Source organism: Lactuca serriola, chromosome 5, assembly GCF_051521515.1.
Source record: "Lactuca serriola cultivar US96UC23 chromosome 5, Lser_US96UC23_V15, whole genome shotgun sequence".
NCBI lineage: Eukaryota > Viridiplantae > Streptophyta > Magnoliopsida > Asterales > Asteraceae > Lactuca > Lactuca serriola.
The window spans coordinates 338,524,959-338,545,761 of record NC_136412.1 but is presented as its reverse complement, the minus strand read 5'-3'; the positions used below and the strand labels follow the sequence as shown (position 1 = coordinate 338,545,761).

At 33.0% G+C, this 20,803-nt stretch overlaps 1 protein-coding gene across 1 annotated transcript; it reads left to right on the top strand.

Moving 5' to 3' along the window:
* Window positions 1-502: 502 nt before the first annotated feature.
* On the top strand, window positions 503-2,507 carry LOC145055334 (gamma-interferon-responsive lysosomal thiol protein-like). The gene is made up of 5 exons (XM_079003626.1): window positions 503-837; window positions 1,522-1,587; window positions 1,709-1,849; window positions 1,942-2,034; window positions 2,120-2,507. Exons 1-5 carry the CDS (start codon window positions 544-546, stop codon window positions 2,360-2,362), a joined length of 837 nt encoding a protein of 278 aa, XP_078859752.1. The 5' UTR covers window positions 503-543; the 3' UTR covers window positions 2,363-2,507.
* Window positions 2,508-20,803: the final 18,296 nt, after the last annotated feature.

Genomic DNA, 20,803 nt, shown 5'->3' with positions numbered 1-20,803 from the left:
CGAAACCTACAAAACATATTATATTCGGTTATATTTATATTTTGTTTAATCAATATCAATAAATCCATTAGCAGAACGTGCATGAAATTAAATTTAAGGGAAGTTATTTGTACATAATAATTTTTATCCATATATAACAGTTTATGTTTTATGAAGTTGTAGAATACAACACTTTAACGTACAGATTATTATATATGAAAAAAATTGTTGTATACTAATCAATTCCAATGCAAACGGTCAATTTAATTTTTATAAAATTCGATAATATGTCAATATATTATTCTCTGCAAAAATAGTAAAGATAAGGTTGGCTATTGTTTTGTTTTTGGTCAATCCACAGGACTATCTAAGTGGACGATTTTACCCTTTTGGTTTTAGGCTTCATCTATCCACTCAAATGCCTAAAACATTAAAACGAGGGACATACATAATGGCAATAATGTAATAAATGCTAACATTAAGGGGTAATATTGACTGCTTAACTAGTATAAGTTATCAACCCGGAGTGTGCTTGGATAGTCGGATCACTGCGAGTAGCTAAGAATGGAGGCTCATCATTGCAATAATCGCCGATCAAATCTTCTGTTACTTCTTTTAATTGTCTCCGTAGTCGCGAATCTCATTACGGCATCTGCAGCGTCGTCCCCGATCGCCATCGCTAGCGAAGAAAAACTGGAGTTGACTTTATACTACGAAGCTTTGTGTCCATTCTGTGAAAATTTCATAGTCAACTATCTATACAAGCTATTTGATAACGGACTGATTTCGATCGTGGATCTCAAGCTTAGTCCCTATGGAAACGCTAAGATTCGTTCCAATGGTACCATCGTTTGCCAGGTTTGTTTACCCCCCTTCAAATTGATTTTTTCCTCTTATCTAAATTTTCTTCGTTTGATAGTTACTGTTTGATGGGATTTGATTTATTTTTCTTATAATCAGCGAAATTTGATGTGTATTTTGTTCGGTGGTAAGTGTTTTAGGTATATTTGGTATTATTACTTTGAATATACTAACTTAGTGTAATTTATTTCTATTCAGTTAAAATCACATGAGTTTGTATTACTTGCAAATGATAATTAGATTTTGACAAAGTAAATGTTAGTTTTCTAAGTTAATAATCAATTAAGCCTATATACTATGACAATTGAATGTATAGAGTAAGGCTGATTGGCAAAAATAAGCTTAACTTATTGTAATTTGATGTTTAGTGAAACCAAAAAAATAGCTTATTGCAGCTTATAAACTAGCTTTTGATAAGCTACTTTGAAATAGGAGAAGCTTATGGAGCTTTCTCAAAACTATTCCAAATATGTCCTTAGCTAGTTTTTAGTTATATATCTAAATGTTCATTTTTATGTCATTTTATATTTACAATCCAGCTTATCATGAATTTTATACCAAACACTATTAATTCATAAGGTAGCTTTTCAGATAAACAATTAGTGAAATTCCATAACTTTCTAACTCATTTTTTTTATTACTAAGATGATATATATATTTTTTTCTATGTTTATGTTGCAGCATGGTGCATGGGAATGTGTGCTTAACACTGTAGAAGCCTGTGCAATTCATGCCTGGCCTGCTGTTGTAAGATTCAAACTCTTTATCTGTCTTATAAAACCCTCCAAGTGTGACAAAACATGAGAAATCTTATAATTTATAAACCACCATTCATATATTTTTATTATATTTTATAATGTTGATGCAGAGTGACCACTTTCCTTTTGTGTATTGTGTGGAAAATTTAACTTATGAAGGGGAGTATGCCAATTGGGAAACATGTTTTCAGAAAGTAAATGTGGATCCAAAACCTGTTCTTGATTGTTACACTAGTGGTTTTGGACATGAGGTAAATTTTATTGACTTATTGTTTAATATTTTATTTATTGAATTCATGACACATAATTTTTTTTATTTTATTTTATAAATTATTATGCACAGCTTGAGCTACAATATGCAGATGAAATAAAGGCGCTTGAACCTCCTCATACTTATGTCCCGTGGGTCGTCCTAGATGGACAACCGCTTTATGATGTGAGTGTTTTTGGATTAAAATTCTTTTCATTTTTATGATTAATTAATTAAAAAAAAAATTATATTTGATTATTTTTACTTTCAGGATTATGTGGATATCATAAGCTTAATTTGTAAAGCTTATAAAGGCTCTAAAACACCCCAAGCTTGCCTTGGTTTATCCCTTCCTGTTACCAAACATAAGGACACAGATAACACTTTGGATAATGTATGCTACAAAGAAGAGAAGTCAAAGTCAAAGTCAAAGTCAAAGTCAAGGGTATCTGAAATTATGTCGGCTACAGAGGCTTCTTGGATGCATGATGTTGGCATGGTGGAATCTATGTAGGATTATCGTATGTTTACAAAGTATTTTCCTAGTATTTCCTTGTTGTAATGAGGTTAGTTTTATAAAGTAAAAGTCTAAGTTTGGTCAAGAAAAAAGGCAAATTACTTAAGTGGTTAAAATTATCAAAGTGACCGTTTCTTTTGGATGTTTTATTTTAACTATATAAGCGGACATTTTAGCATTATAAATGGGTCTAATATGAGGTTGGAAGCATGTTTGTACAAAAATTGATGAATACTTATAAGTTATATTAACACTTTCCATTTTTGGAAACTTTATCGGACCAAAAGGCTAAAAGTGACAAAAAAAAAAAAAATGAAAATTAAATATGTTTTAAATTCTAACCATTGATACAAGAAAGTGATCCTAAGTAGAATAAATATAGTTTGCAGAGGTATGGTATCTATAGAGTTAAGCTCCACATTGGTGATGATAAGTTGAATTATAAAGAGTCTCAATATTTATAGCACACGATCGAGCGTATCATATGTTAGTGTACTACTCCGGTAGTGTTATATTTCTCATATTATAGTAGTTCCTTACTCCTTTTGTAATGATTGTCTCCTATGTACCCAATCTTGTAATTGCCTCCTATGTACCCAGTCTTGTAATTGTATAAATAAATAATCATTTAGTGTTTCTATTGTCCAATTTAGTAATTCTTGTGGTTTATATTGATCACTATCATATCAAATATAAAAAAGTCTTCTCTAAACTTAAGGTTTACATAGATAATATCCTAAAATTTAAGAAAACATGCATTGTTTGGGAAAGTAGGATACATAAACGAGAATAAATTTTAAAAGAATTAATTTTGCTTTCCAAAAAGAGGTTGCGACACAGCTTGTTGTTCGTTTACCCGTTACGTCTATGTAAAACTTTTATATTGATTATGAAATTTTCTATATAACTGGTTAGAAATGAGAAGAGTGTCAAAAAGTTCAAAAACAAATTTTGGTTTAAAAGGTCCCATAAACCTTTAGACTCAATTCACTCACTTTTTGAGTATTTACTCACATTTCACTCCAAAAAGCAAAAAATAGTCACCTTTTACTACATTTCACCTTTTTTTTAAATAACAATAATTTAAATTTAAGCTTTATACAATCAAAAAATAAATATAATTCCATAAAAATGATTAGTAAACTTAATAATTATTTAAAGTAAAAATATTTCATTTCTTAAAAAAAGTTACATAAAAAACAATCAAGATTTAAAAAACCTAGAAAACAACGATGATTAAAAAAAACACAACTTAGATTTAAAAATTAAAAAAAAACCGACTTAGAAAACATAATTAAAGATTACATAATTTCTGAATTTGAAAAAAATACGTCACTCCGAATCTTCGCCCGAGTCCTTGGCATCGTGCTCAACACCGTCGTCCTCGTGTCCGTCATCTAATCCTTGCCTGATTCCTCGACGAACATATCCGAATCTTCTTCGGATTCATCAAACAAATCATCATGTCACTACTCTGCCTATGGCTATACACGAAACCTGTATATGTGCTCCACCAAATTCACACGAAGGGCGTGATGAATGTTACAATCATGTACTTCTCTTTTATTTGCCCTATACTGTTGCGTACCAACAACTACTCCTTCGACGTTTGGTAAAACGTCGTTTTCGTCGTAACTACTTGTCACTCTACTTTTATCTTCTAGAATCATATTATGTAATATGGTGCACGTGTACATTATATGTTGCAATCTTTTCATTCATATAAACATGCCCCGAGTACACCAAATGTTCATTTCACGTCCTTCATAGCTGACTCTTGTGCCTCCTTAAACTTTTTTATTTTTTCGTCGTTCGGAAATGTGAACGGTTTCACAAAACAGATACGATAGGATATATCTTGTCAATAAGATAGTATCCGCGCTTATATGCTACCCCATTTGCTTCAAACGGTACATCGTGCGACTTTATAAGGTAAATGTCAATGAATACTTGCGACTGGTCTAGAACATTGATGTCATTGTTCTAGACTAAAGAATGCATGTCATATCCAAAGAGCATGTGATATGATTGCTTCTAGAACAATCATCGACTCTATATGATCGCCTCACATGTATTGACCACGCCATGCGTTGGGACAAAATACCCAAGACTCGTGCATGCAATCGATACTACCTAGCATTCCTGGGAACCCATGCTTACTTCCATGCACATTGTACAATTGGCGGACATCGTTGATGGTTAGTCTGTGCAAATATCGTTGCTTGTAAACCAAAGTAATAGCTTTTGCGAACTTGTACGCAGTATCTCGTGTGATACGCTCAGACATCCTCAAATAATCGTCCTATTTGTCTGCTCCCATGCCTTATGCTAACTGAAGAATTGTGACTGTGCATTTTTGAATTGGAGAAAAACCTTTTTTGCGTCTCGCATCCCGCTCCCATTGCAAAATATGGAAAACGGTCTTCCAAATTGCCAACAATACGTAAAAATAACTATTTCCTCATCCGAATCCACCGTCGAAACTTTTCAGCGTACATGACGTCATCTGCAAAATAATTTTTTGTAAGACGATTGTGTCTGAATTTATGATTTCTCCACAATGGAGGGTTTCTCGTTTGAGGCCGTGAACGTGAACTTTGACCTTGTCAGTTTTAGAAATACACCATTGTTTTTGTCATGACGGAACCGACAAATAATGTCTCTTCTTGAGCCATCGAATCGGAGGATGAAGATGACGACATTGTGTTTGAGTGAGTTTATTGAAAAAGAAAAAAAATGTCACAACTAGCATAATTGGGCTAGGAAATTCTGTCTATGTATGATCAACTCTTGATGTATCTGGAAACTCTAAGATTTATGCTATACATGCAATTCAATTCAAAAACAACTATTCGAATCAAAACTCACTCGAGAAGCCCAAAACCTAATTCAATGCATTACTTACACTCGACTTTGGGTTGTAACCCTAATTTCCCGGTTCAAACTCTTATTGGACCAGGACCCTTTTATTGTGCCTAATAGGCCAATAAAATCTTAATTTGATTCTTTTGGGTTAAGAAACCTCATTTAGGCCCTATTTGGACTCACATTCACTAGGTAGATTTTGGGCCACAAACTCTTCATGGGCCTTAATGGGCCGTAAACAATTTCTTGAACCTCATTGGGCCGAAAACCCATTGATTTTACATCTTTTGGGCCGAGATCCCCTAATGGGCCTTCATGGGCCGAAAAACCTCTATTGGGCCATTATTTTTTAAGTTACATTTTAAACCGAAGCCCAATACACTCTCTTCTTTCATCCTTTCACCACTTCTCGGTTTTTAATAATAATAAAAAAAAGATAATGTGTGATTAATTTGGAACTTGACACCTCACTAATGCATGGGGGTATCCATGCATAAACCCACCATGTACCTGGGAAGGATATTATTCATCAAATATCTAGGCTTGTCACTCCCTCCCCCCCCCCCCCATTATCCCTCATCGGCTGAGACCACCCTCACCCCCCTCATTTTCCTTTCAAACTCATTTTCAAGTCTCTCATTTCCATCTTAATCCTCAAAGGAAAAATCCTCATTTCTTCCCTAAAAACAATGTGGGTGTAAGGTGTGTTCAAAAGGTTCTTCATCAAAGATCACAACTTGAACACATTAAGTTCGAGAACTCCTCTCAAGAAGCAAGCTAAGCCGAAAAGTCCTTCAAACTCCTCACCAAAACCGAATCCATCAACCAAAGTGAGTTCATACCCCCTTGTTTTCGGTTTTATATTGTTTTTGGGGGAGGGTACAAGTTGCTTTGTCTTAGATCTATGTATTTGTGCATGTTTATGTGTGTTTTTCATATTATATGTTGTGATTTTGTGTTGAAACCTCATGAAACTCGAAATTACTACCAAAACTTGGTGATATTTGCAAACTAAATCACTTATGCACATACCATGAGATTGTAAGGATAAAACATGTTAAGAATGTTGAAAGCTAAACAAAACCGTAAGAGGGGCCTTATTTGACAAAAAATACAAAAAGTAAAACCCTTATGTTAATTCATGGTTTTAAGGGACCAAAAGAATAATTTTTAAATAAAAATGGATCTTTATGATATTCATGATTTTAAAAGGGCCAAAAGTGTTAATTTTCACAATGGGCTTAAATTTGCGCCTTCACGGTTTCTTGGGCTTAATTTGTAAACTTTTGAATTTTGTGGATTAAATTGTCATTTTAAACAAATTTGAGCCAAAAATGTAAATTTTCGGTTAAATGGGCTGAAAATGTCAATTTTATTAAACTTGGGCCGAAAAGGTAAATTTCTAAACATTTGGGCTGCAGATGTCAATTTTCATCAAAGATTGGGCCGAAAATGTTATTTCTAACAAAAGTGGGCTAAAATGTTATTTTATTTAAAATATGCCTTAAATGTAAAATTATGGTCTTAAGGGACCTAAAGTGTCATTTTTACCAAAAATGGGCCTTAATTCTAAATTTTCGGCTTAATGGGCCAAAAATGTCATGATTACAAAAAGCGGGCCTTTTATGTCATTTTGGTAAACAATTGAGCTAAAACAAGCAACATAATAACAAATGGACTAAATACGTCATTTTCACTTTTATTTGGCCTGGAATATATCTTAAAAACATGGGCCTTAGTAGTCCATTTACATGTTTATTGGGCCTGTAATATACATTTCATGTTTATTGGGCCTTAGTGGTCCATTCACATACTTATTGGGCCTTATATACACATTTCATGTTTAATGGGCTCCTGACATTTATGTACACACTCGTTGGGCCTTGTAATACAGGAAAACAATATTTACTATGTTAAATAGTGTGATACAATATTCGCGTAAGTATAGTTAAGGTTCCTGTGAGACACGTATTCATCCGTACATACCTAGTGTACAACTTTAAGTCCTATAGTAATAATCAGAGTCTCCTGGAGGGAGAGCGAGAGTTTGTGTATAGTCTATACGGGGTTGACAACTCCGCACCTGAGCTGTTCGCTACAGCTAGACTAGGCCAGTCTAGGGTGACAAACGTCTTACCTTAAACAAGCGACGCCTGAAAAAACGTCATGACATGCAGATCAGTCATATCAAGTATGATTATAACGACTCACATAGAAATTAACTTCACTGTAAAATTTACGGAATACATACACATTTATGCAGTTGCGATACTATATAAACACCATTTTACGGTCTTAGGGTTTAAGACCACAACACTTTTAGAAGCAGAAAATATCGGATTTTTTGGGAAAACTTACATTATACACTACCTTCTACTTACAATAGAAAATATAGGATTTATGGAATATACTCTTTATACATTTTTAAAATAGAAACACACATGCTTTAATACAAGATTTGATACAAAACGTTCAAACAATTTATTTCTTTTATAGAAAATATCGGATTTTCTGGTGTTTACGAAGTGATACAAACTTTTCATACAAATATGATTATGAACTCACCAACATTATATATGTTGACCATTTTCAAAATAACTTGTATTCTTAGGAAATCGTTAAGCAGATTGGCTTTCAGGAACTCATGGATTTTGATGTATTTTTGCTATCATCGTACACTTATATTTTGGGAATCTAATTTGTAATCCAACACACTGATGTAAACAATGATGGTTGTATTCTTGTATGTGTGATGATGATGTTGTCTTGATTCAATTATATACACTGTGATGGTATTACAAGATGAAGTCACCCGAACCCTCGGACGTTTCTGTCGTTTCTTCGGTTCGGGGGTGTGACAAGAAAAAAGAAAAAATAAGACCAATAAAATGAATAGATAGGAGGCGGGGAAGCCTCCCCTCACTCAGAAACCACGATGGCGGTGTTGTGTTTCTGGTAGCGGTTCCAAAAGCACACCCCCTAAAGCCTTACACACCCTTCGGCCTTATACATGCTTATACATGTTTAATATATCATGGAGTTAAATACAAATATATGAACATAATGGTTAAGTTTCCAATAGGAAAAAAAAATGCTAAAATGCCTAAAATAGGTTTAGATTTTTATGAAGTCGATATTTTTACTATAATAAATAAAGATCTTTTTTGTCACATGTCACATTTTCATTTATTTGGCCACGTGTCATTTTTTGTGGTTATTTTAAATTATTTTTTTACTAGTTGTGACATTCGTATATTATATGGATTGATTAAAATAAAATGTTAAATATAAATGATTAAACAGAATGTTTATTTGAATTTAAAATCTGAAATAAATAAAAATTTTGAGAAAAAAATATAAAAAAAAACATGAAAAAAATAATTAAAATTATGTGTTTAGTTGTCAGACCCGTGTACTAAGGGGTGTTTGGATAAATTAGATTATAGCTTATTAGCTTATTTCTTATTAGCTTATTTGCAGTGAGAATAAACAATAATCAATAAGTAAGGGGTAGATGCTTATTAACATCAGCTTATTTAGCTTATCCCTTCCACAATAAACTGATTTTTAAGAATTCCTATCCAAACACTTAAACTTAGCTTATTGTGGTGGGAATAAGAAATAAGCAATAAGCGACCTCTTTTTTCCCTGTCCAAACGCCCCTAAACCGTGAACTAAACGTGTTAATTATAACAAAATGTTAAATATGAATGTTGAAACTGTAAATTTATTTAAAATTGTAATTGAAGTTTGAAATTTGAAATTAATATAGTCATTATTGTATGTTTAATTTATAGAAACTAAATTAATAATATATTTAAAAATAAAAAATAAATTAAAAGACAAGTGAAAAATAAATATCTTAAAATTATAATAAAATGACATGTGGCATAATGCATGAGAGAATGACATGTTGCAAAATTATTTTCATTTATTAGGGAGGATTTCACATGTCATTTTATAGTTTTTCCATTTTATTAAATTTCATATAGTATTTAAATGTAATAATAAATATATATCAATTTCATTAATAGGGTTTCCTTTTACTTCAAAACTACTAAGTTTACATCAATATTATTTATTTATCTAAATTATTTGTTTAAATTTGAAAGAGAAAATAAAAACACTTTAATTTTTATAATTAAATATTTTCTCACTTTTCTTATAAATTCAAAATTCTCAAATGTTTACAATTTAATATTTAATTTTTTTTAACAAACTCATATGATATATGAGTCTCTCACATAGTTTTAGAATATAAATGGGTCTAATAGGAGGTTGGAAGCATGTTTGTACAAAAATTGATGAATACTTAGAAGTTATGTAACACTTTCCATTTTTGGAAACTTTATCGGACTATATGGCTAAAAGTGATAAAAAAAAAGATGAGAGTTAAAGATGTTTTAAATTCTAACCATTGATACAAGATAGTGACCCTAAGTAGAATAAATATAGTCGGCAGAGATATGGTATCTATAGAGTTAAGCTCCACATTGGTGATGATAAGTTGAATTATAAGGCTGGAGGGTGTGGGGTGCGGTTTCAGCTAATGTGGCACTGATACACCGCCCCCTCTATGCGGTTTTCGAAGTGCGGTTTGGGGAGTGTTCCAAAATTTGGGAGCGCTCCCTTTCTCTCTCTCTCTCTCTCTCTCTTCCTTTATCTCTCTATCTCTCTCTTCTTTCTCTCTCTTCCTCTATCTCTCCACCCCTTGGGTGTTGTAAAAAAGTGCGGTAAAAGGAGGAAGTGTGGCACGACTCCCTCCGGTCTAAAGAGTCTCAATATTTATAGGACACGATCCAGCGTATCATATGTCAGTGTACTACTTTGGTAGTGTTATATTTCTCATATTATACTAGTCTGTTACTCCTTTTGTAATCATTGTCTCCTATGTACCCAATCTTGTACTTGTATAAATAAATAATCATTTAGTGTTTCTATTGTACAATGTCCAATTCACTGATTGTTGTGGTTTATATTGATCACTATCATATCAAATATAAAAAAGTCTTCTCTAACCTTAAGGTTTACATAGATAATATCCTAAAATTTAAGAAATCATGCATGGTTCGGGAAAGTAGGATACATAAATGAGAATTATTTTTTAAAAGAATTAATTTTGCTTTCGAACAAAAGGTTGCGACATAGCTTGTTGCTCGTTTACCCACTATGTCTATCTATGTAAAACTTTTATATTGATTATGGAATTTTCTATATAGCTCATTATAAATGATAAGAGTGTCAAAAAGTTCCAAAACAAATTTTGGTTTAAAAGGTCCCATGAACCTTTAGACTCACCTTTCAGGCTTTCACTCACTTGTTGAGTATCATGTCATCTTTCCACTTACTCATATTTCACTCCAAAAGACAAAAAATGGTCATCTTTCACTACGTTTCACATTTTTTTTAAAATAACAATAATTTAAATTTAAGCTTTATACAATCAAAAAATAAATATAATTCCATAAAAATTATTAAAAAACTTAATAATTATTTAAAGTAAAAATATTTCATTTCCTAATAAAAGGTACATAAAAACCAATCAAGATTAAAAAAACCTAGAAAACAACGATGATTAAAAAAACCACAACTTAGATTTAAAAATAAAAAAACGACCTAGAAAACATAATTAAAAATTACATAATTTCTGAATTTGAAAAAAAAATATGTCACTCCGAATCTTCACTCGAGTCCTCGACATCGTGCTCAACACTGCCATCCTCATGTTCGTCATCTGAATCCTTGCCTGATTCCTCGATGAACATATCCGCATCTTCATCGGATTCATCAAACAAATCATCATGTCACTACTCTGCCTATGGCTATACGCGAACCCTGTATATGTGCTCCACCAAATCCACACGAAGGGCGTGATGAATGTCACAATCATGTATTTTTCTTCTATTTGCCCTATACTCTTGCGTACTAACAACTACTCCTTCGACGTTTGGTAAAACTTCGTTTTTGTCGTAATGGCTTGTCACTCTTCTTTTATCTTCTAGAATCATATTATGTAATATGACACATGTGTACATTATGTGTTGCAATCTTTTCATTTCATATGAACATGCCCCGAGTACACTAAATGTTCTTTTCACGTCCTTCATAGCTGACTCTTGTGCCTCCATAAACGTTTTTAGTTTTTCGTCGTTCGGAAATGTGAACGATTTCACAAAAACAGATACGATAGGATATATCTTGTCAATAAGATAGTATTCGCGCTTATATGCTACCTCATTTGCTTCAAATGGTACATCGTGCGAATTTCCAAGGTAAATGTCAATGAATACTTGTGACTAGTCTAGAACATTGATGTCATTGTTCTGGACCAAAGAATGCATGTCATATCCAAAGATCATGTGATATGATTGCTTCCAGAACAATCATCGGATCTATATGATCGCCTCACATGGATTGACCACTCCATGCGTTGGGACACAATACCCAAGACCTGTGCATGTAATTGATACTACCTAGCACTCCAGGGAACCTATGCTTACTTCCATGTACATTGTACAATTGGTGGACATTGTTGATGGTTGGTTTGTGCAAATATCATTGCTCGTAAACGAAAGTAATAGCTTTCGCGAACTTGTACGCAGTATCTCGTTTGATACGCTCAGACATCCTCAAATAATCGTCCTATTTGTCTACTTCCATGCCTTATGCTAACTAATGAAGTGCGGCTGTGCATTTTTAAATTGGAGAAAAACTTTTTTTGCGTCTTGCATCCCGCTTCCATTGGAAATATGGAAAACGGTCATCCAAATCGCCAATAATACGTAAACATAACTATTTCCTCATCCGAATCCACCTTCAAAACTTTTCAGCGTACATGACGTCATCTGCAAAATAATCTTTTGTAAGACGATGTGTCCGACTTCATGATTTCTCCACTACGGAGGGTTTCTTGTTTGAGGCCATGAATGAACTTTGACCTTGTCGGTTTCAGAAATACACCACTATTTTTGCCATGACGGAACTGACAAATAATGTCTCTTTTTGAGCCATTGAATTGGAGGATGAAGACGACGACATTGTGTTTGAGTGAGTTTTTTTTAAAGAATATGTAGAAATAAGTGTGAAAATTATGTTAGGTTTGTTTGGTATTTAAAGAATGATGTATTAGAAAAATGAAAAATTAATTGTTATATCTGTTAGAAATAAAAAAAAATGTTAAAGTTAACCATTGGAATAAGAAAAAGAAAAAAGAAAAAATATGACCAACAAAGTGAAGAGAGAGGAGGCAGGGAAGCCTCCCTCACTCAGAAACCGCGATGGCGGTGTTTTCCGATAGCGGTTCCGAAACCACACCCTCTAAACCCTTACACTCTATTTAGCCTTATACATGTTTAATATACCATGGAGTTAAATACAAGTATACGAACATAATGGTTAAGTTGCCAATAGGAAAAAAAAAGAAGGCTAAAAATGCCTAAAATAGGTTTAGATTTTTATGAAGTATGTTTAACAATTTGTATGAATTTAAAATAATGTTAGAATAAATATTTATGAGATTTAAATAATTTTGCTAGAATAATGAAAAACAATCCGTTATTAAAAGAATGGAAAAAAGGAAAAATGGGTTTAAAGATGGGATAATGACTTAGGAGGGTAATAACGTTTCCTGTTTGTCCATTTTAGGTCCCCTAACGTATTTTTTGTGCGTGTTACACCATTAAGGTTATTATAACCGTTTATAAATAGTCATTTTAACAGGAAGAAACCGATAAAAAGGATTATTTCTAAACAGTTATAACAACCTTAATGGTGTAATACACACAAAAAATACGTTAGAGACCTAATATGGAAAAACGGGAAACATTATTACCCTCCTAAGTCATTATCCCCGTATGAAACTATAAACCCCTATAGTAAATTTTTACTTTTTAAATAAGAAACTTGTAGGTCTTGGGGTTGGTAGTTTGGATGTTTTTAACCTCGGTCTTCTTTATAAATGAAAGTGGCAGTTTCTTAATGACAAGGGATCTCTTTGGGTTAAAGTTGTCAAATTTTGTCATGGGGAAGGTGGTGGTTTTTCGGACGATTCGAGAATAGGAACTGGAGGGGGTGTTTGACAAAAGATTGTAGGATCCATTATTCATCTCCATGAGAATGGTTGTATTCCTTCTAATTCCATGTATAGAGTGGTGGGGGTTGTGACTCAAACGAGGTTCTAGAAGGATGTTTGGTGCTTGGATATTTCTCTTAGGGAGTGGTTCGGGAGGCTCTTTGCTTTGGCCTTTAATCAAGATGCTCGAGTAAGTGAATAATGGGATTCGGTAGGATGGAATTTTCATTGGCGTCGGGGGATTAGAGGAGAGGCTGAATCGACCCAATTTGATTATCTTGTGGAGATATTAAATCCAATCCAGCCTTAATTTGTTCTTCTTTATAGCTCCTTGTTAGAGGTTTTGTTTTGCTAGAGGTTAACTGGATGATGTGGTTACAAAATCCAATCCAATCCAATCCAAACTTTTCTACTTTTTATTCTTTTTAATTTCAACATCTTTATATGAAATACACATATAAAAATAAATACTAAAAATCTTAAAAATATATATTCAAAATAATAAATACTAAAAATCTTAGGAGGGTAATAACGTTTCCTGTTTGTCTATTTTAGGTCCCTATGTATTTTTTGTGCGTATTATACCATTAAGGTTATTCTAATTGTTTACAAATAGTCCTTTTAACAGGAAAAAACCGATAAATGAATTATTTCTAAACGGTTATGACAACCTTAATAGTGTAATACACACAAAAAATAAGTTAGAACCTAATATGGACAAACAGGAAACGTCGTTACCCTCCTAAGTCATTATCCATTTAAAGATTTATGAGACATATTTGGTTATTGGAACAAGTTTGGGATAATGCTAGAAGCCTAGAATTACTAGAATGAGATATTAGGTGGTATGATATAATTGTAGAAGGAATTAAATGGTTAATCCCATTGGAAAATAATAATAATAATAATAATAATAATAATAATAATAGTAGGGTTAATTCCGTTGAAAAAAAAGATTTGCTTTATCACAGTATGAAATGGACTTTTGTAGGAATCTGATTCCTTCCGTTTTTATTGATTTTTATTCTTTTGGATTAGGAGTTTTTTTTCATTATGGAATAGATAATAACTAGATTATGACCCGCGTTAAACGCGGAGAATATAAATTAAATACACATCACATTAATATATGGTATTGTTTTAGGTGAAATTTTAATAAGAAATATTAGTTAGATTCATTTTGAGTTTTTTAACCAAACTTATTAAATAAAAGTATTTTATATTCATATTAGAGCAATTTGGTGTTTTAATATAGTAATTTTTAACATAAATGATCCACATGATATTTGTTTTATCACAACATGATGCGACTCATTGATTAAAACGTGTTGTGTAATAGCTTTATGAATTGACTCTGTTTGGTATACAAACCCCCATGGAGGCTTATATGACATTTTTCATATTGGTCATGTAAAACCAAAAGCAACAATAAGTTGTTATATGTACCAGCAACGTTAAATTCTGTAAAGAAATTTGATAAACATTACAATTAAAGTGCATTGCCATAGCCATAAACATCAAACTTAGACATTGTAATTTGGTCAATTTCTAAAGTATTTTTTCCTTATAAGAATGAAATATGATTTTTCAAGCTACACCTAATCAGATATACATATCTTCCGATCAAAGAAATTATTACAAAAAAAAGTCTTGTTATGAACAAAAATATAATATTAGTTTCATAATTTGCCAAAGGTTAACACTAATAAATAAAAATGAAGTTTCACAAATCTTGCATTTTGGTTACTGCATCTAACTAACAAATGAATTTTAGTTTAGAGAATTGATTCAAGAAGTACATCTGTGACTTCTTGTAGCTGAATTTGGGGGAATGCTAAGACCTATTAAGATATGTGGGAATGGTCTATGAGACTACGGTTGGTTTATGGAGGGCAATACGAATTCAAAATGTTAGCACATATCTTTCCTCTAGTAGATTGATTAATTTTTTTAAAGTGTTTCGCTATGAAGGATCTGGGAGAGGTTACCTATATTCTAGGGATAAGGATTTTAAGAAATAAGAGCAAAAGACTAATTGGACTTAGTCAAAGTACGTATTTGGATAAAGTGTTAAAATTTTTAGCATAGAGAATTCCAAGAAAGGAGAGTTGCATATCTAGAGTAATACCAAACTGAGTAGGACTCATAGTCCGAGTACTGATGCAGTGATAGCATAAATGAGTCAAGTTCTATATGCTTCCACCATTGGATCGATCATGTATGTTATGACATGTACTCGCCTTGATGTGGATTTTGCTTTGATCATGGTTAGTCGATATCAAGGAAATCCGGGTAAAGCTCATTAGATAGCGGTCAATAATATTTTGAAGTATCTGCGAAGGACTAAGGACTGGGTCCATGTACTTGGTGGCAGTGATAACTTAAGAGTAACTGGGTATAGTGACGCCAAATTTCAGACAGACAGAGACAACTTCCGTTCTCAATCTGGATGGGTGTTTACCCTTAATGGAGGAGCGATAACTTGGAAAAGTTCCAAACAAGAGACCGTGACTGATTCTACCTATGAATCAGAGTACATAGCAGCAAGTGAAGCATCAAAGGAGGATATATGGTTGAAGAACTTCATCGAAGACATTGGAGTTGTGCCAACCATAAAGGAGCCAATATAGATTTTTTGTGATAATGAAGGAGTGGTTGCCTTGACAAAGGAACCAATATATCATGGCAGATCAAGACATATTGACAGAAAATACCATTTTATCAGACATAGAGTAGAAGAAGGACAACTTGTCGTGAAGAGGGTATCATCATAAGAGAATCCTGCAGATCCCATCACAAAGGGTCTGAGTAGGGTTAAGCATTTTCAACATGGATGGAGCATTGATCTGAAAGATGATACTAGTTTTAGTAGTTAGATAGATATATAAGAAAGTTGTAGCAAAGTAAATGTAATTGACATTTGATGATTAAATAATGGAGATTTATTTATGAGTATTGTTTACTATCTTTTGTCAATTGTTTATTGTTCTGTTTCATTTTTCATGTTTTACTTCCTGAATAATTGGATTATTCAAACATCCACAGTCGATCATACTTTTGGAAGTAAGTGATGAATCAAGACTGTCATGAATTAGATTGAAGATTGTCTAAAGAGTTTTAGACATAGCAATGAATTTGTTGCAATATGCAGGAGTACTTTTGAAATGGGGATTTAAGTATTGGATTAACCCGCACTCATAGAATTGCTTCATGGAATTCATCACGAGTAATTATGAGACGATAATAATATATAATCTTTAAATGGAGATATATGAGTTGTTGTTTACAATTTGGTTGTGCATTGATAATACGTAAATTCGTCAGTAACTTGATGTTATAAAACATATAGTTGTGCAAGATTTGATAAGTAAGTAGTGCAAGAAGATAAGTCAATGTTTATCTGTTCCTTTTGCCCAAACGGAAAAAACGATATCTTGGGCCTCTCGATGATTTGGTGTTGACTTATAGTGTCGGGCCCGACCAGGACTAAATTGATGTGTTCGATTAGTAGTTCTTTGTCATTACAAATTGGAAATCGGGAAACAAAGTATTGGACAATGAGATTGATTTTGTTCCATGTTGTTTGTCTACATGACATCTTGCAGAACAAAGGATTATATGATCACTTATCTTAGGACACATAACCGACTAGATCAGAGTTCATCAGCAACTTTGAGAGCTACAACTTGCTAATCAGTTTTTGAAGTTATAGTGGCAATTATAGTTGGTATATACTTGAATTGATGGTAGTACAGTCCTTTTGGGTTGCACTCATAACTAGCAACCAGACAGGATGACTTTTGGAGAGAGGTTGAATTTATTATTTGATTAATAAATTGAAATAAATGATTTATTAATGTATTATGAAAGTAGTATATTAATTGGAAAATCATATTATTTAATTAATAATTAATCAGAAATTAATTGGAATTGATTTTAGGATTAATTGAATTAATTAAAAGTGAAGGGAATGTTTGGCAATTTATTGATAGCTGAGGAAAGAGGCTCTAGAACCTCCCTAGAAAAGGTTGGATGAAAAATTCTAGGAAGGCCCTAGAATTTTCGTCCAAGGGCTCTTAGATGGGGATTCTCGGGCTGCTTGGTCCTTAAGATAAGGAATTAGGGTTCCTCCTAAAACCCTAACATTGGCTCTAAGTTACCTCACTATATAAAGAGCCTTACTCCTCATTTTTGGCGATCTAAAACCATAGAAGGATATCCGAAAATCTCAAGCCTCCTCCTCTTCTCTCCTCTCTCATCCTCTTGCTTAGTTTGGGTGTGATCTACTAGAGGTGTGACACTTGTGATGCTTGCTCTCACGGTTGAAGAAGACTTGGATTTTCGTTGTTATTACTACATAACAATCAAAGGTTGTTTACTAACCCTAGTTGTGATTTTCGAAAATTATATAGATCTCCTAGGGTTTTCCATTTGATGTTCAAAAGTTGTATGTTCAATTAGATAAAACATAGATCCAAGAATTAGGGTTGCATGCACACATAGGTATTTGTTTGTTATGCTAAAAACCCATCACTATAAATAGACCCATGGACTTACAATTTTTGGCGATGACATTCTAAGATGCAAAGGCCGAAAATTTGATACCTCTCCTTTCTCTCCTAAATCTTATAGGGTTCTTGTGCTATGGGTGTGAACCATTAGAGGCTTGCACACAATTGAAGCTAGTTTTTCAAGAAACTATTGGATTGTTTAAAGGGTTTTATTTACAATACAAATCAGAGGTATGCAATTAACCTTATGAATTTTGATTTCAACTAGCATTAGGTTCTGTGGTTTAATTGTATGTTGCTTCAATAGAGTTATGATATAAATCCAAAACTAGGTTGCATTTACCCTTAAGAGATTAAGATATTTTCCGCATTATTTCATGTAAAACCCATCATTGGTATCAGCACATAGGTTGTCTAACAACTGAATGTGCATAAATTAAACTTGAATAATTGGAGAAGAACATAATCGTCATTATGTTTCGTCGCCATGACGTGGTGTTCTTCTACCACGTTGTGGCCAACTGTCTAATCTGTGATATTGTCTTATGCCACGGCATGGAGTTTAGCTGCCACATTGTGTTGGGCCTCCTGTTCAGCGAAATTTTATTGACGTCAGTTAAGATCTAGATTAGGATAATTACATTTAAAAAAATTAATCCATTAAAATCTGAATATTTATATTGGTAATCTGGTCTCCTAATATCAGGAAGTTTTGAATTATCCTCATGATTTAATTAAATTTAATTATTTGATTAATTAAAAAGATTAATTACGAAATTGGTAATATAAATTTCTGAACTTTATTTTAAATGTTTAAAATACACCCTAATATATATATATATATATATATATATATATATATATATATATATATATTAGGGTGTATTTTAAACATTTAAAAGTTTAATACTATATGTATAACATGTCAGTTGAATTGCTAGTATGATTCATTCACGAAGTCATAGTATAAAGAGGGTATAAGGAAGCAACCTATAAAATCGCCATTGAATGGGTGTCTATTCTCACCCACCACTCTACTATGTGGAGAAGGGTCGTTAGCATAACGGGTTCAATAGGATATAATTACATTAAAAGTATAATGCTATGAAGTAATAGAACCTTCTCCAAAATTTCCCACTGTAGTTACTTTAAGAAAAAATGTGAAAGTGTATGCTAATCCATGAAAACACACATCAATCTTTATAAATCGTTAGTGGAGCATGTGTGGTTAACCAACACACTAATTGGGGACTATAAAGTTGAAATGATGGCACAACTCAATCATTACTATTAATTAATGGAGTGTATGTGGTTTACCGACACATTAATTTGAGTTGATAAAAGTCATTGAGGTTGTCAAGCGGGTTTGCATGGTTATTCATATCTTATTTTGATCATCGGCATCCCAATCACAAATTAAAGATCATAATTGAGATTAAACATGTCATTGATACGATTCAATGAATCTCAAATGATCTATGAATTTCATATAGATTGAAATTGGTAAAATGCATTACCTACCTTAAATGAATTCGTAATTAGATTACGACATCTCTTTTCTTAATTTTGAATTGCATTATTGGATCCTATCTTTGAATATTAATTTTGGTTAAAATATCAAGGATTGAAAAAACTAACTAAAATTTTGTCTTTATTTTCAAAGAAATGTCTTCAAGTGGTGAACTTCCTCCTCCTCCTCCTCCTCCATCAAGCCACAACTTCACCCTACTATCGGTCTTTGTTAAGGACAAGCTTGTTAGTCCAAGCTATGTGGATTGGATGAGAAATTTAAATATGATGCTTCGCTGTGAGAACAAAGAGTATGTTCTTACTATTCCAATTCCATAAATCAACAAAGAAACTGCCACTCCTAAAGAAATTGTTCACTATGATCAACACATGGATGATGCCACGAAGGTCTCTTGCATTATGATTGCAACTATGACACCCGAGCTCCAAAAGACTTATGAGGATTACTGGCCATATGAACTTAATATGGCAGTGTCTAAAATGTTCCACAAGAAAGCGAGACAAGAGTGTTATGAAGTGTTCAAGTTCCTAATGGCGTACAAATTGAAAGAAGGGGAATCCGTGTGCGCTCATGTGTAGAAAATGCATAGGCATGTAGATAGATTGGAAAATATCAATGTGAACTTCGATAAGGACCTTGCCTGACATGGTCCTCAACTCTCTGCCCAGTAGTTATGATCAGTTCATCTTCACCTATGATTTGAACAATACAAAGACCATATTGATTGAGCTTCACAATCTGTTGCAAACAGTTGAAGTAGGAATGAAGACCTCTCATTCCAACAGTTCTGCAAGTGCCCTAGTTATGGCTATCCAACAAAGAAAAAGGAAGAAGATAAAGGCCCATACCCCATCCAAATGGAAATGGAAGGTCCATCGTGGTGAGCCCAGTAGAGCAAAAGCAAAGCCTAACTTTGACACCCCTCTTGTTGCTGATCTAAAGGAAGTTGTGTGATTTTATTGTAGCCAAAAGGGCCATTGGAGAAGAAGGATCCCCAAGTACTTGCAGGAATTGAACGATGCCAAGGCCAAAGCAGGTGTTTCTTCTTCTGGTACGTATATGTGCATATCTATACATATAATTTACATCATATCTTAATATTCCTAGTTATTTTTACGCCCATTATAGAACAAAAGGTATTTAATCTATTGTATATTGTGTTGTAGGGGTAAAAGACATGCTCGAAGTGAAAAGGAAGTTGGAAGCTATAAATTTGGATCAAGACAAAAAAGTGAAGAAAAATACACTCACCATGTCGTGGTAACATTCCCACGACATGGCGTTTTGGTTTTCCCCGATGGATCTAGAAGATTTGATGAATACAACATAAAAACGAAGGTGACGACATGATGGACTTACCATGTCGCGGTGATCCGTTTTCGGGAAAACTATAAATTGAAGCCATTATCCTCCGAAAAAAGAACTTTGGCTGGAAGCTACTGTTGTCTTTTGAAGGCCAA